Source organism: Delphinapterus leucas, chromosome 14 (assembly GCF_059928025.1).
Source record: "Delphinapterus leucas isolate spDelLeu-1000000601 "Yukka" chromosome 14, BTC_Dleu_Yukka2, whole genome shotgun sequence".
NCBI lineage: Eukaryota > Metazoa > Chordata > Mammalia > Artiodactyla > Monodontidae > Delphinapterus > Delphinapterus leucas.
Window position 1 is genome coordinate 14,864,016 of NC_143142.1, and position 14,794 is coordinate 14,878,809.

Below are 14,794 nucleotides of genomic sequence, written 5' to 3' on the forward strand. Positions count from 1 at the left end.
TGTGACCTCGAGTGAGTTATGTCACCTTTCCATGCCTCAGTGTCCCCATCTGTAGAACAGGGAAGATAATAATGGTTTCTACTTCATAGTGCCTTTGTGAACTTTAAAGAGGACAAGGAATAGAAAGTTCTTAGAAGCATTTCTGGCACATGACAAGCACTTGATAAAGACTGGCAATATTGTCCTACCAGCCCAGGCCTGAGAAGTGACAGAATGTCCCCCTCCCCTTCCTGAGCAGGTCCGCCAGGTAAGGGAAGCCCGGTTAGGAGCTCAGCATGGCCGGATTCCCTTAGGAACCGGAGTTCTGAATTCTTGGCTTTGTTGCACAAGCTGTGTCATGGGAAGAGAGTCGCGTCATCAGAGTGCTGGCATCAGGTTGCTGTGTGCCTTCTCTGAGTTCATGGAGGTGGAAAAAATGGACCTGCTGGAGTTACAAGCCCAACTCAGAAAAGGTTTATTGGCCAGAGCTGCAGGGAAGCCAAAGGGAGCAGTTCAGGAGGGCTTCCTGTAGGAGACAGCCAGCATAGCAGCACAGAGCAGCTGCCACTGCCCTCCATGAGCACAGAGGCCCCTCAGCCAGCAAGCCCCTCCAGGGGTGTCCAGGAGCCTCTTGGGGATCACTGGGGACCAGCCGGCCCTCCTAAACCAGGAGCCCTCAGCCCTGGCCCAGCTGGGCTTTCAGAGCCTGTAGCTCTCCACTGTCAATGTTGTTGCCTCCACACACGATGACCACGACTGAGGCCGGGGAAGGGTGCAGGCGGCCCTCAGCCTGGAGCCTCCGCAGGACGCCTGAGTAGACGGCAGCTAAGGCTGCCCCGCAGGCAGGCTCCACCAACATTCGCTCATTATCTGCCCAGAGGAGGGGAACGGAGGCGGGGTGGGGGTGGGGGGTGGGGGAGGAACCAGTTAGTGCTCAGCAGGCTCTGGGCACTGCAACTCCGTGAAGCCAGCCACCCAGGCATCCATCTCACAATCCGTCATTTGTCTGACTCTCTCTCCACCCATCAATCTGACCGTCTATCCCTCCATCCATCCGCCTTTCATCTATCCATCCATCCATCCCTCCCTCTATCCATCATTAGACTGTCTGTCCGTCCATCTATCAGTGTATCTATCAATCATTGTTTTATCCATCCATCCATTCATCCATCCATCCATTCATCCCCTATCCATCATTTGACTGTCTGTCTGTCCATCCATCAATGTGTCCATTAATCAATGTGTCCACCCATCCTTCCATCCATTTCCTCCATGTCATTTGTCAATCCACTGCCCATCAATCCAACCGTCTATCCACCCACCCATCCACCTATTCATTATCCACCTTTCCACTCACTCATACATTCATCCATTCACTCAACAAATATTTATTGAGCGCCCCCTCCCTGCCAGGCCCAGGGCTAGGAAGGCCCTGGGGACACAACAATGAACAAGACACACCAGCCCCCGCCCTCATAGAGTTCACAGTCTAGTGATGTAGTTGGATAAGAATCTGGCAGTTATGAGACTGTTGGGATTGGTGCATAGGAAGTCTTCAACCCAGGTGGGGTGGGGGTGAGAGATCAGAGGAGGCTTCCTGGAGGAGGTGCCATGATAGCTGAGTAGCCCCCTTAGTTACATGAGACAAATAGGGAGCAGGGCCAGGATGGGCAGCAAGAGGGAAGAAAAGTGGGTGCAGAAGTCCAGAGGCTAGAGACAGCAGGACACACCCCTTCTTCACCCCCACCCTTTCCATCCACTCAACGTGCACTTACTACATGATTACTGTATACCCAGCCCTGCGATAGGCACTGAGGATACAGATAAGAGAGAGCACGCTCTCTCCAGGGGATCCAGGGACTTTGCCGGTTTCTGAGCCCGGGTGGGGGGCAGTGCTTACTCACCCAGGAACCGCTGCACAGCGCTCACGGCCTCAACATCCTCCACCACCTCAGAGAAGACCTTGAACTCCTTCGTACACGCCAGGGCCTGTGCAGCCACCGTCCTGGCACCCAGGCACTTGGCTACACTGCAGGAGCGGGCAGGTGGGGCAGGGAGGGCAGGGGTGCGGAGAAGAGCTGGGGACTCAAGTCTCCTCCCCGCACAGCCCCAGCCCTCCCCAGCCCCGGGCCCCCCTCCCATCCTGCAATGGGCCGGGGGCCCAGCATTTCAAGAGTCTCAAGCAGCGCCTGGCTCAGAGGAAGCACTCAAAAACTGTGTGTCCCACGAACAGCTGGTGAATGCACATCACCCCCTCTGGCTCTACAGCCGTGACTGTGTTGTTCTTGCACAGACCCCAGAAAGCCAAGCCTAGGAAATGATTTTTTCATTTTATTCATTAATAACCATTTACCATGTCTATGCTATAGCTAATATTCATTGAATGTTTCCAAGGTGCTGGATGCTCGGATTTTCCGACAGGGGTTTTTTTGTTTGTTTGTTTGTTTTTTTGTTTGTTTGGCTGTGCCATGCAGCATGTGGGATCTTAGTTTCCCAACCAGGGATCGCACCTGAGCCCCCTGCAGTGGAAGCACGGAGTTGTAACCACTGGACCGCCAGGGAAATCCCTGGATTTTCTGTCTTAATCCTTATGCTGTCCCTTGGAGTTAGAAATCTATGAGTTCCATTTTATAGGTCAGGAAACTGGAGTTCACAGAGGTTGAGTAACTTGCTCTAGGACACACAGCTAGTCAATAGCAGAATGTGGGCTCAAATTCAGGTAGTCTGGCTCCAGAGTCCACGCTCTTTACCTCCGTGCTTGGGATCACCTACCTGCTGGTATTCTCCTGAGCTAGGCAGTGTTTCAGGCCTGGGAGAGGCTTTGCTGAGCTCATAAGAACTGGCTCTGAGCCCTAAGTGGCCCAGAGTACGGACTCTGGTACCAGGCTGCCTGGTTTCAAACCTTGGCTCTAAACTAGCTGTGTGACCTTGGAAAAGTCACTTGACCTCCCTGAGCCTCAGTTTCCTCATCTGAAAAACTGGGCTAATAACAATAGCTGGCTCACGACGTTGTCACAGACAATGAGTTGAAACATTTCAAGTGCTTAGAACAGAGCCTGATAGATAGTGAGTTCTACAGAAGTGTTGGCTGCGATTATTGTCATTGCTGTTATCAAGAAGCAAGTCCGGGAGGGGAGACAGCAGTGAGTAAGGAAACACAAGAACAAGTAAATAAATACCCACTGTAGGTACACACTATGAGGGAGAACTTGGGAGGGGAAACTCCGATGACAGGGTTGTGGGGAGAATCTCTCTGAGGGGAGAGAAAACAGCCAGAAGAAGAAGAGGGAACCCTAGGACTTCTGGGCCGAGGACACAGCCCGTGCAAAGGCATGGCGGGAGGAAAGAGCATGACCCATTCAAGGGACAGGAAGACGGGCCAGTGGCTGAAGTGGAATGGGGAGGAGTCTGATTGGGGCCTGAGAGCTTAGGGAACACACTGATGGGTTTAAGCGGGGAATGAAAAGTCCTATAGATCAGCCATGCAGGATTAAGGAGACCCCCCTTGAGGGGACTTCCCTGGGGGTCCAGTGGTTAAGACTCTGTGCTTCCACTGCAGGGGACATGGGTTCGATCCCTGGTCAGGAAACTAAGATCCCGCATGCCATGGTGTGGCAAAAAAAAAAACTTTTTTTAATTAAGAAAAAAAGGTGACCCCCTTGAGTGCCCCACTTCCACTAAGTGGGGCTGGGAGGTCCTAGGGCAGCCTAGCGCCCCACAAATGCTCCCAGCCTGTGCCTACCTGGTGATGTCCGGCAGTGTCACCAGCCTGCCTGCCTTAACGGCCGCATTGAAACAGTGTGCCCCTTGGGTCTCCATGGCAATTATGGGCACATGCTTCCAGCCCACCTCTGCCAGACCAGCCGACACCCCGGCCAGGAGGCCTCCGCCCCCTACTGCCAGCACCAGGGCACCCGGTGGGGTCCCCAGCACTGCCTTCAGCTCCCGCACCAGGCTCCCGTGGCCTTCCCTGCAGGATGAGGGAGCAGGAGAGAGGGGCAGGGGTGAGGGAGGCCCCAGTCCCACAGGCTCACAACCACACAAACTCCCCGCGTCGCCATCCGCCTCCCTACCCGTGGCACGTGGAGGGGAGACCCTGCCACGCTTAGTTCACTCAGCTTTCATCCACTCAGGTTATTCGTTCACTCATTCTTTCCCCCTTTCATCAACCTCCCAGGCACATTCTCAATCCATTTAATCCATTCCACAACGCTGGAAAGAGGCAGCGTTCTTGTGTCTGGTTAAGAGGAGACCAGAGTAACACTTGGAACCAGCCCAACTCAAGTCCTGGGCCTGGGACCCAAGGTGTCCGCCACTTACTAGCTGAGTAATCTTCAGCAAGGAGCTTGACCCCTCTGTGCCTCAGTTTCCTCACCTGTAAAATGGGCATTAAAACAACCATCTCTAGGGCTTTGGGGAAGACTAAACGGATGGAATGTGTGCCAAAGTACACACTCAGTCAAGGGGATTTATTATTAGCATTTCCATTTTACACACGTGGAAACTGAGGCATGGGTGGTGAGATGCTTTGCAGAGTCACACAAATCACAGGTGGCAGAGGTGGGGTCTGGACCTCCATGTGCCTGGCTTCCAAGCCTCTTCTCCTCTTGGGGCCTCAGTTTCCCCTCTGTCCAGTGGGAGGACCCTGACTCAACGGCGGTCTCTCAGTGCTGAGTTCCATGGGGAGAGGGGCACCAGCCTTACCATATCAGGGGGTGGTCAAACGGGTGGATGTTCACCCAGCCGTCCTTCTTGGCCAACTCTTGTGCCCTTAGATTGGCCTCGTCCCAGACCTAAAGAGAAACCGAGGACCTCAGAAGACGGGAGTCAGACGGCTATGGAGGTTGGAGCAGAGCCTGAGGTCTCCTGGATGGCTCCAGGGGCCAGTGGGCTGAGGAGACCCCCGAGGGTGAGACCAGAGCTGGTGTGGACCCAGCAGCCTCCTGGGACAAAGGCAGAGGCTTCCAAGTGGACAAATGGATGCCATGTGCTTTCTACAATCCAGGCAGGACCCATCGTGTTCTATTCTCATCATCTGGTTACCTGCGAGTCTCCCCAACAATACTTGGAGCTTTGTAAGAGTAGAGACCACGTCTTATTACCTCTGTATTCTTAGCACAGCCTAACATAGTGCAGGCACATGGTCTGTGCTCAATGAATATCTGTTGGATGGATGATGGATGGATGGAGGGGCGGAAAAGAAGGCAGAGGGAGGGAGAAAGGGTGATGGACGGAAGGATGCTGAATGAATGAATGAGTGAGTGAATGAATGAATGGATGAATATATGAAGGAAGGAAGGAGAAAGGAAGACAGAAAAGCAGGCAGGCAGGAAGGAAACTGTATACACTAAGTATTTGGAGACCAGCTTTTGGGTACCATGATATGGCTTTTAGTTTTAACCTTGATGGTTTTTAAAAGCCTGTTTTCCAGGGATGATGGATGGATGGGTGGATGGATGGATGGATTTTTTCTTCTTCTTCTTCCCAGGAGGGGGGAAGCATGACATGTTTGGGTCTCTGTTTCTTGGGTAACAAAGTGAACCAACGATATCCTTATCTGATGAATATCCTTTCATTTCGGGGTGGCCTCAGAATGGGGGATGATGCTGTTATCATCTTTCTTTATACTTTTGTCTTATTGAAAGGCAAAAATTTTAAGTGGATAGCACCAAGTGTTAGTGAGGGTGCAGGGAGACAGATACACTCCTGGTAACCACCAGCCTCCTGCTTCTCTTGGGTTCACACAGGAAAAGTCTCCTCAAGGTGGGGAGAGGCAAGTTGACAGATCCAAGCCCTTAACATACAACACATCTCACTCACCCCTCAGCTCAGCCATCCTCAGGGATGACTGGGTCCCAGGCATAGTTCACAAAACGGAAAAGGAAACAGGATCTCTTGGGGCTGAGGTGGGAGTAAAGGGGGAACAGCTCCCTTCAGCTGGTCTCCCCTTCTTGAGGTCCTTACCTTTCCCGTCAGCTGAACTTCGGCCCCCTCCCCCTGCAGCCTGCTCACCACCTGCAGAGAGGTGCCCTCGGGGAGCACAATGGTGGCTGGGATGCCCAGCTTCCGAGCAGCGTAAGCGGCAGCGATGCCTGCGTTACCCCCTGTGGAGGCAGTAGAAGGGGGGGCTGTGGGCATTTGTATTAGCCTGTTGACACACTGCTCTCCCACCCTCTCCGTTCCCCTTTGGGAGTCACGCCTTCCCGACACTTATATGCCCCACCATTGGCCCCAGAGGTGGACACGTAATCTATGTGGAGCCAATCAGAGAACGCACTCACCTGAACCATGATTGGTTCAGGGATGAGTACATGGGACAAGCTGGGCCAAAAAGACCAATTCATGGATTGATGAGGCCATTGGGAAGGGGTACTCCCTTTTCACCAGGGTTGGTAGGATGGTAGGAGGCAAGCCTAAAACTCCGGATGGCCATCTTGCTACCATGTGGTCTATATGAGAGTAAGGTTAGTACAGAGGAACGACAAGCCAAGAAAAGGAGAGGTACAGAGGAGCTCCTGGGTCCAGCTGTGCCTGAAAGCCAATTATCCCAAGAATTCTTCAATTCTTGGAGCCTGTAACTTAAACCCGCATGATTGGGGTTTTATCACTTACTACCAGGAGGCTTGAATGATGGGAAGGGGGCTGAGAAAGGACATGCAAAGCAGCCATCTGACCATGACCTTGACGAGGCTGGACCTTTAAGAAGAGGCCAAGGACTTCCCTGGTGGCGCAGTGGTTGGGAGTCCGCCTGCCAATGCAGGGGACACGGGTTCGAGCCCTGGTCCGGGAAGATCCCACGTGCCGTGGAGCAGCTAAGCCCGTGCACCACAACTACTGAGACTGTGCTCTAGAGCCCGCAAGCCACAACTACTGAGCCCACATGCTGCAACTACTGAGGCCCACGTGCCACAACTACGGAAGCCCGGGCGCCTAGAGCCCGTGCTCTGCGACAAGAGAAGCCACCGCAATGAGAAGCCCGTGCACCGCAACGAAGAGTAGCCCCCGCTCGCCGCAACTAGAGAAAGCCCACGTGCAGCCAAAATAAACAAATAAATTTATTTTAAAAAAAAAGAAAAGAGGGGCTTCCCTGGTGGCGCAGTGGTTGAGAGTCCGCCTGCCGATGCAGGGGACGCGGGTTCATGCCCCGGTCTGGGAGGATCCCGCATGCCGCGGAGCGGCTGGGCCCGTGAGCCATGGCCGCTGGGCCTGCGCGTCCGGAACCTGTGCTCCGCAACGGGAGAGGCCACGGCAGTGAGAGGCCCGCGTACCGCAAAAAAAAAAAAAAAAAAAAAAGAGGCCAAGCCCTGGACATCTACTGCTGCTCCAGCCAGGTCCTCCTCCCCCAACCCAGCCCTGAGGACCCGCATGAAGTAGAAAGGGGTGGGCTCACCTGAGGAGCACACCAGGTGTCTGCATCCCTTTTTGGCCACCTGGGAAGACAAGGTATGTGGGTGGGGGCTGACCCAAGCAGGTGTCATGGAGGCCTGTGTGGGATGGAGTTAGACCCTCCCACTCCAACTCTCCCCACCCCTCGTCCTGCCCACAGCTGTCCCCTTCCATCTGTACAACCTCACTCTCCCCTCCTGCCCACACACCCTCAGCTCCTGGCAGAAACGTCCAATGCCACGGATCTTGAAGGAGCCAGTCGGCTGCACATTCTCATACTTGAGGAAGACAGGCATGCCCACCACCTGGGACAGTGCCCAGCTCTCCAGCAGAGGTGTGACGATGTGGAAGTGCTCACCCTTGGCACACTCCGCCAGAGGGCCCTCCATACCAGCAACCACCTAGAGGGCCTGCAGGAGGGCACAAACATCATAGCCCAGGCAGCTCCAGCCAAGAGTCCCTGTAACCAGAACAGGGAACGGGGAGAGGGAGAAGCTCCTCCGCTTGGCGCCCTTAGTGCCATATGGCTGCCAAGCCGTGAGGCTCCAGGGGAGTATCCGCGCCTCTCTGGGCCTCAGTTTCACCAGCTGGACAAGGAGGTTTGGACTAGGGGCTGTTTTCTTCTGTAACTGTGGCTGCTCACAGCGCTGGGGATGGAGAACGTGGCCAATAGTGGTGATGAATGAATGAGAGTGGGAGAATTCATTCATTCATCATTCATTATTCATTCAAAAGACATTACTGAGCACCTACTATGTGCCAGGCAGTTCCAGGTTTTGGGTCCCAGCAGGGGACACGTCAGAGGCAGCCCCTGCTTTGCCGGAGCTCACGGTCTAGTTGGGGAGACAGAAACACAGAATTTCAAACAGGAGTGACCTAGAGGGGAGGGTATTATTTTAGCAAGGGTGGTCAGCAAAGCCGTCTCCCAGGAAAGAAACTTTTTTTAAAACTTGTATTATGGAAAATTTAAACACAGCAAAAGTGTCAAGAACTGTCTGACGAAGCTCCCGTGTAGCCATCACTTAGTTTCAACAATCATCAATGTGTGGCCTGCCTTGTTTTCTCCATATCTGTGCCTAATCCTCCTTCCTGTATTATTGTTTTTTCCTCCTTTATGATTATTATAAATTTCCTCCCATATTATTTCTTCTGTAACTATTTCAGCATGTAGCTCTAAAAGCAAAGGACTCTTTTTAAACATTGTAGCCACGGTTTCAGAACAGTATACATTTGTCCAAACTCTTCAAATTCTAACCTTGAGTAAGCTGATTTTATTTTATGGAAATTATGCCTCACTGAGGTTTATTTTTTAAAATGTAATCACAATGCCATTATCACGTCTAAAAATATTAAAATGATTTCTTAATTTCATCAAATATCTGCTAAGTGTTCAAATCTCCAATCGTCTCATTAAATGTAATAAACCAAAAAAAAAAAAATGTAATAAACCACCCATCTTCTTGTTGGTGATGGTTCAGGGTTTTGTGCATTTTTGGTTGGTTGAGAGGTAATTTACTTTCTTTTGACCTGCAAGTTCTCAAAGGGGAAACTTTGAGATGAATGACGAGAAGCAAGGGAAAAGCGTTCTGTAGAGGGAACAGCAGGTAGAACCACCGCCTTGAAGGAAATGAACTTAGAGTGTTCCTGGTGCTGAGAGAAGGGACTGGTGGAGGTGAGAGTAGGAGGCGAGCAAGGAGAGGTGGTCAGGGATGTTGGGGAGGGCGTTCCAGCCCACGGTGAAGAGTTGGGATATTATTCTAATTCTACTTGCTATGGGAAGCCGCTGGGAAGTTTTAAGCCAAAGTGCGGATGAGTGAGTGAGTGAGTGAATGAACCAGTGTGTAAGGGCGAGAAGCAGAGAGGGAGGACATTAGAAGGGAGAACAATAGAAGGATTTTTTTTTTAAGGAGCAAACGCTCTGCCCTCCCACCCACCCCCCTTTGTTTTTTCTGGCGCAGAAAAGCATTGGGCCGCCCAATAGTGGGGCTGCAGTTCCATTATTTGCCACTAGGCGGAGCGCTGCAACCTCCCCCGCCCACCACAAGCCCAAGCTTCTTGTCCACCCTTGCTTGGTCAAGAGCTGGGTTCCCCTCTTCAGAGGTTTCCAGGTCTCCTGTCCCTGGATTTGACTCTGGGCCTTTGTTGGGATGGCCCTGGGGTTCCCCAGGCATGGCAAAGCCTGAACCACCTCCACCCAGTTCCATCCAGGACAATTCTTAAGCAGGGCATGGCATTGGGGGAGGGTAGCCCACGGGTCACCCAAATCCCGCATACCCAGCCCTGGGCCTCACCTCAGCCCCAGAGCCCAAGAATGTGAGCTTTGGGGTCAATCAGAGACCAGAGTTAGAAACTAGCTATGACTTCTTGGCTGTGTGACCCAGACAAGTGTCTCAACCTCTGTGTGCCTATTTCCCCTTCTGTAAAATGGGAATAATAACATCCCAACTCACAGGTTTTGGGGCAGATTAATAATAATAGTAATAATAATAATAGCTATCCTTTGTGGAATCCAATTACCAGAAGCTGACTGAGTCTTTTGGAGACATTATCTCATTGAGGTCTTTTAACAGTGCCGGTAGGCTCATTGTTACTCTAGAATGCTTACAAGGTGTAGGCCCTGACCTAGGAACTGGGGACACCATGGTGAACCAGACAGATATCTACTCCTGGAGGTGACTTATAATCTCAGAAGGGGATCGACATTCAACAAATAACTGTATAGACAAACAAAATAATCAGAAATGGTGAGAACTGCTAAAAGGGAAACAGGCATATACGGAGTCTTGAAAAGAAGAACAGGGGACCTACTTTGGGTCAGGAGGTCAGGAAAGGCCTTTTGGAGGAGGTGACCATTAAAACTGAAACCTGAAAAATGAAAAGGAACCAACCACACAACAAACGGGGAGAAGGGCTTGTGCATCACAGGATCATTGTGATGATTACGTGAGACCATAAAGTAAAGGCATCAACTCTGCTTCACATATAATAATAGCTAATAATTATATGGGACTTACTTTGAGCCAGGCACTATACCAACCACCTTATATTTTATCTCATATAATCATTACAATGACCCTGAGATAGGTTCAATTATTAACTCCACTTTATAGACAATGAAACTGAGGCCCAGAGAGGTTAAGTAACTTGTCCAAGGTCACACAGCTAGAAATGGCATGGCCAGGATTCAAACTCAGGCAGTGCACTTTGGCATCTGTGTTCTTACCCACGATGCTTTACTTTCTCTTTTATATTAGCATTATTATCATTAAAGGTGTGAGCATTTAGTACTTAACTGCCAGTTGTCCTTAGGAGCTAAATGCTCCTGCCTCAGTCCCCAGGCGCCCCCAGCCCTCTTGGTTATACCGACTGCCCAGAAGAGGACAGCAGTCGTCAGTCAAATGAATGAACCCCAAGTTGCCGACAGCCTTATCAAGCCCAGACGCCCAGGAGGGCACCTGCTACTTCTATGAATTGGAGTAAAAGACCAACTGACTACCTTTTCCACCTCCCTTGTCCCTCACGCTTTTCCCCAGAGGCCACCTGGGTGATGCTCAACAGTCAAATCTCTGGTGCCAGGGCTGGGAAACCTCAGCCACCCCTTGGCTGGCAGAATGTCAGCCCCACCCCCCTGGGATCAGGATGTGCTCCCCAATCCTCAGGGTCCCAGATCCCTAGCCTTCTAGTCCAAGGCAGACGGGCCACAAGCACCCTGAGCTGAACCCATGTTCCTGGGAGGACGTCGGACAGTCTCACCCTCCCACTTTCTGTCCACTCAGCTGGAACTTGGCCCCAGAACTTTCCAGACTAGCCTCTACTCACATTCACAAATGTACATAGAGCCCCAGGGCCCTATTTGGGCCCCAGACCCCCTTACCTTCCTTCTCAACAGTCCCCAGACCAGCTCAGCCCCAGCCCACTGCCCACCAGCCTGAGTGGGCACTGGCTCTGCCAGCTTCCTGCAGCTTCCTGTGGCCTTGGCCCCTCCTCTTGTATTAAAGGGACAGCTCCCCACTGAAGGAGAAAGGGGACAAGATCAGCCTTCACTGCCTCCCGGTTTGCTGTCCGAGACATGTGATTACCTGGTCCCATTTCACAGATGAAGAAACTGAGGCCCAGAGAGGGGGACTCACTCAGCCAAGGCCACCCAGCCAGCGAGGGGCACCCTTTAACTCTCACCCTGGACCACCTTTGCTGTGACACAGACACCTCCAAGCCCAGTGCTTGTGCCGAATGCCAAGCCACTTCCCCTGGACCACTGTCAAGGTCAACTTAGGTATGAGACAAGAAAACAAGGATAAAGGAACAATTATTATCTGTCACATGAGAAAGGCATGTTTTCTTCTGGAGCTCCTCCTCATCTGTGATATTTTATACCCAACATTGGGACTCAAACAATTATTTATTGTTCAAATGAATGACTGACAACCGATTCATTTACTCAAAGAATATTTATTGGACACGAACTATGTGTCAAGTCCTGGGACCTTTAGCCTCAAACAAGACAGCATGTCCCCTGCCCTCAAGAAGCCCCAAGATACCACTGAAGAGCAGCTATGATCAATGCTGTCAGATGTTGGCAAGAAGAGGTGGGGTAGGGCTGTGGGCGCCCAGAGCAGGTACCTCATCTGGCCCTTGAGGGCTGGGAAGGCTTCCTGGAGGAGGAGACTGAGAGGGGTCAGGAATCAGGAACAGGGAAAGCAAAGGTCTGAAACTGAAAAACATGGGGTGTTCCAGGAACAGAGACATGTGCAGGAGGACTCGAGAAAAGGCAAGGATGGGACAGCATGTGGGTTTGGGGCTGAGGAGGTGGGCAAGGACCAGAGTCCACTGGATGCCTGTGCCAATCCAGAGTCTGGACCTCACCCCAGGGGCACTAGGGAGCCATGGAAGGCTTTAGGCAGGGGAATGACGTGATCACATTCATGTCTTGTCTCTATCAGCATCTCACTGGGTGAATCTGAGCTGGTCACATTAATTTGGGGGGGCCTCAGTCTCCCTATATATCAAATGGGAGGTGAGGTCCAGGAAGCACCTGGCAGCCCAGATGGCCTGTGCCCTTCTTGACCTGTGTGTGACCTCCCCGGGTTTGATGATTAACTCCTGGCCACTTGGGGTCAAGTGGAACTGCTTGGTCATGATCCTTGATGAGGACTTTAGCAGTTTCATCCCCATCCTCACATTAAACAAACACCATCCTTGACAGGTGTCCTGTCCTGGTCTGGGCACTGGGGACACAGAGGTGATAAAACCCAGTTCATGCCCTGAGGTGGCCCCCAGCCTGGAAGGGAGAGAAAGTCACTAATTCAGTGACAACCCTAACACCCCCTAGGAGAACAGAGAGCAGAAGGTCCCCATAGGGCAGCTGAGGGTGGGGTGTGATCAGGGAGGGCTTCCTGGAGGAGTGGGGCCTTAGCATATAGTTCAGGTTTGGACAAGAAGCATGATGGCTGCATTTGTTGCATGCCTACTGTATGCCAGCCCTTTTGTGTTGATGAGAGATTCCCAAAGGTTTTTTACTAGTTGGGTATTTATATCCTCTGTGTGTGTGTGTGTGTGTGTGTGTGTGTGTGTGTGTGTGTGTGTTTGTGTGCATATAAAATAATACACATAATTTTATGGATGTTATTGCTTAGGAAGAAGCTAAGGCAGGTATTAAAGTTTAAAAATGGAGGTTTTTCTCTTTTTTTAATATTAAATAGTAGCAGTAAGTTTCTGGCATGAAGAGCCAGTAACAATTAGAACACAGACCCTGAAGCCAGCCTCTAGTACAAATACCAGCTTTGCACTTACTGGCTGTGGCTTGGGTAAGTTACTTAACCTCTCCGTGCATTGGTTCCTCAAGTGTAAGATGGGGATAAAATACTACTTCCCCAGTAGTGGATGCAGCCTGTTGCCTGTATGGGTTGCCCTAAGGGACCCTGGAGACAGCCCTTTCCCGTGGACATTCATGTCCGGCATGCAGTCCCCAATCTAGGCTCCAGACAGGTATGCGCGGTGCCTTTGGAAAGCCCCAGGGCACAGTGGCCAGGGTCCGCATTGGCCAGGTCATAATGTCCATCCGCACCGAGCTGCAGAGCAAGGAGCATGTGACTGAGGCCCTACACAGGCTGAGTTCAAGTTCCCTGACCCCCAGAAGATTCACATCTCCAAGAAGGGGGGATTTACGAAGTTTAAGCAGATGAATTTGAAAACATGGTGGCAGAAAAGTGGCTCATCCCGGATGACTGTGGGGTCGAATACATCCCTAATCGTGGCCCCCTGGACAAATGGCAGGTCCTGTATTCATGAGAGCCTTGGCGCTGTCCTCTCCTTACTCACGCCCACCAATAAATACTACTTTCCTGTCCAAAAACTAAATTAAATTAAAAGCTATTTTTCCTTATATTAAAGCAGTATGGGAGGAAGACTTTGAAGTTTTGATTATAATACTGAATTTCCATTTGGTGGGTAGAAAGAAAAAATACTGCTTCCCTAGTGGAGTTGATGTGAGGATCAAAAGAGTTAACAGATGGGGACTTCCCTGGCAGTCCAGTGGTTAAGACTCTGCGCTCCCCATGCATGGGGCACGGGTTCGATCCCTGGTCAGAGAACCATCCCCCATGTTGCACAGTGCGGCCAAAAAAAATAAAATTAACAGATGTAAGCTATTTAGAACAGTAGGAAGTATCCTATGTTTGCTGCTGTTCTGCTAGCGTTGCTCTATGAGTATTATAAAAGGTGTGATACAACAGTGTGGCAAAAATCGCAAAGGCAGCTCATGAATGTCCGAAGTTTGGGAACATGACATCGTTCTATCACAGGACGCTTACAACACCCTGGGGGAGGTGGGTATTGTAATGAACTCCACATTGTGGAATCAGATTTGGCTCAGAAAGGCTAGGTCATTTTCCTGAGGTCACACAGCAGGGGCAGAGCCAGGGCTTAGACCCAGAGCTCCTGACCTGGAAGAGGATGGAGTGGGGAAGCCAGAGTGGCTGCATCAGAGAGCAGATGAGGCTGGAGAGGGGTCCAAGTCACTGACCCATCCCCTCCCAGATCCACATTTGTTAGCCAGGCCCTGTCCCTGACACCTCAGGCTGCCAAACACCCTGGCCAGTCTCCCGGATTATTCATTAAGCTTCATTTCACCATCTTCACCCCCAGCTGGCCTTCTTGTTCCCAGGGCAAGGGAACTGCGTAAAGGGGAGGGATGGAGTCTTGGACATAGTTAACTGGCCCTCTGAATTTGCAGGTTTAACTCTGGACTCTGCATCATACACTTTCCAAGGCACAGAGGTTCCGTTCCATTAACAGGGAAAAGAGCTGGAGTTCATGCAGTCAAGCACCCAGTCTGGCTGCTGACTAGCCCAGCTGGGATTTGCCCTGGATCTTCTAACACCCAGCATGTCTTAGCTAACGTCTCAGACCCTTGCCAAGATGATCAATCATT

At 51.4% G+C, this 14,794-nt stretch overlaps 1 protein-coding gene, 1 non-coding gene and 1 pseudogene across 2 annotated transcripts; 2 read left to right on the forward strand and 1 right to left on the reverse strand.

Annotated features, from left to right (window-relative positions):
- Positions 1-337: 337 nt before the first annotated feature.
- Positions 338-7,783, reverse strand: SDSL (serine dehydratase like). The gene is made up of 7 exons (XM_089894518.1): positions 7,575-7,783; positions 7,370-7,409; positions 5,944-6,083; positions 4,684-4,772; positions 3,722-3,949; positions 1,884-2,008; positions 338-849 (listed from the first exon to the last, which is right to left on the reverse strand). The coding sequence occupies exons 1-7, from the start codon at positions 7,752-7,754 to the stop codon at positions 656-658; spliced, it is 996 nt and encodes a 331-aa protein (XP_089750644.1). The 5' UTR covers positions 7,755-7,783; the 3' UTR covers positions 338-655.
- Positions 7,784-12,950: 5,167 nt separating this feature from the next.
- Positions 12,951-13,655, forward strand: LOC149747558 (large ribosomal subunit protein uL16-like; annotated as a pseudogene).
- On the forward strand, positions 13,164-13,295 carry LOC115804126 (small nucleolar RNA SNORA70). Its single transcript, XR_004024978.2, has one exon. It is a non-coding gene; the product is annotated as a small nucleolar RNA SNORA70 (small nucleolar RNA).
- Positions 13,656-14,794: the final 1,139 nt, after the last annotated feature.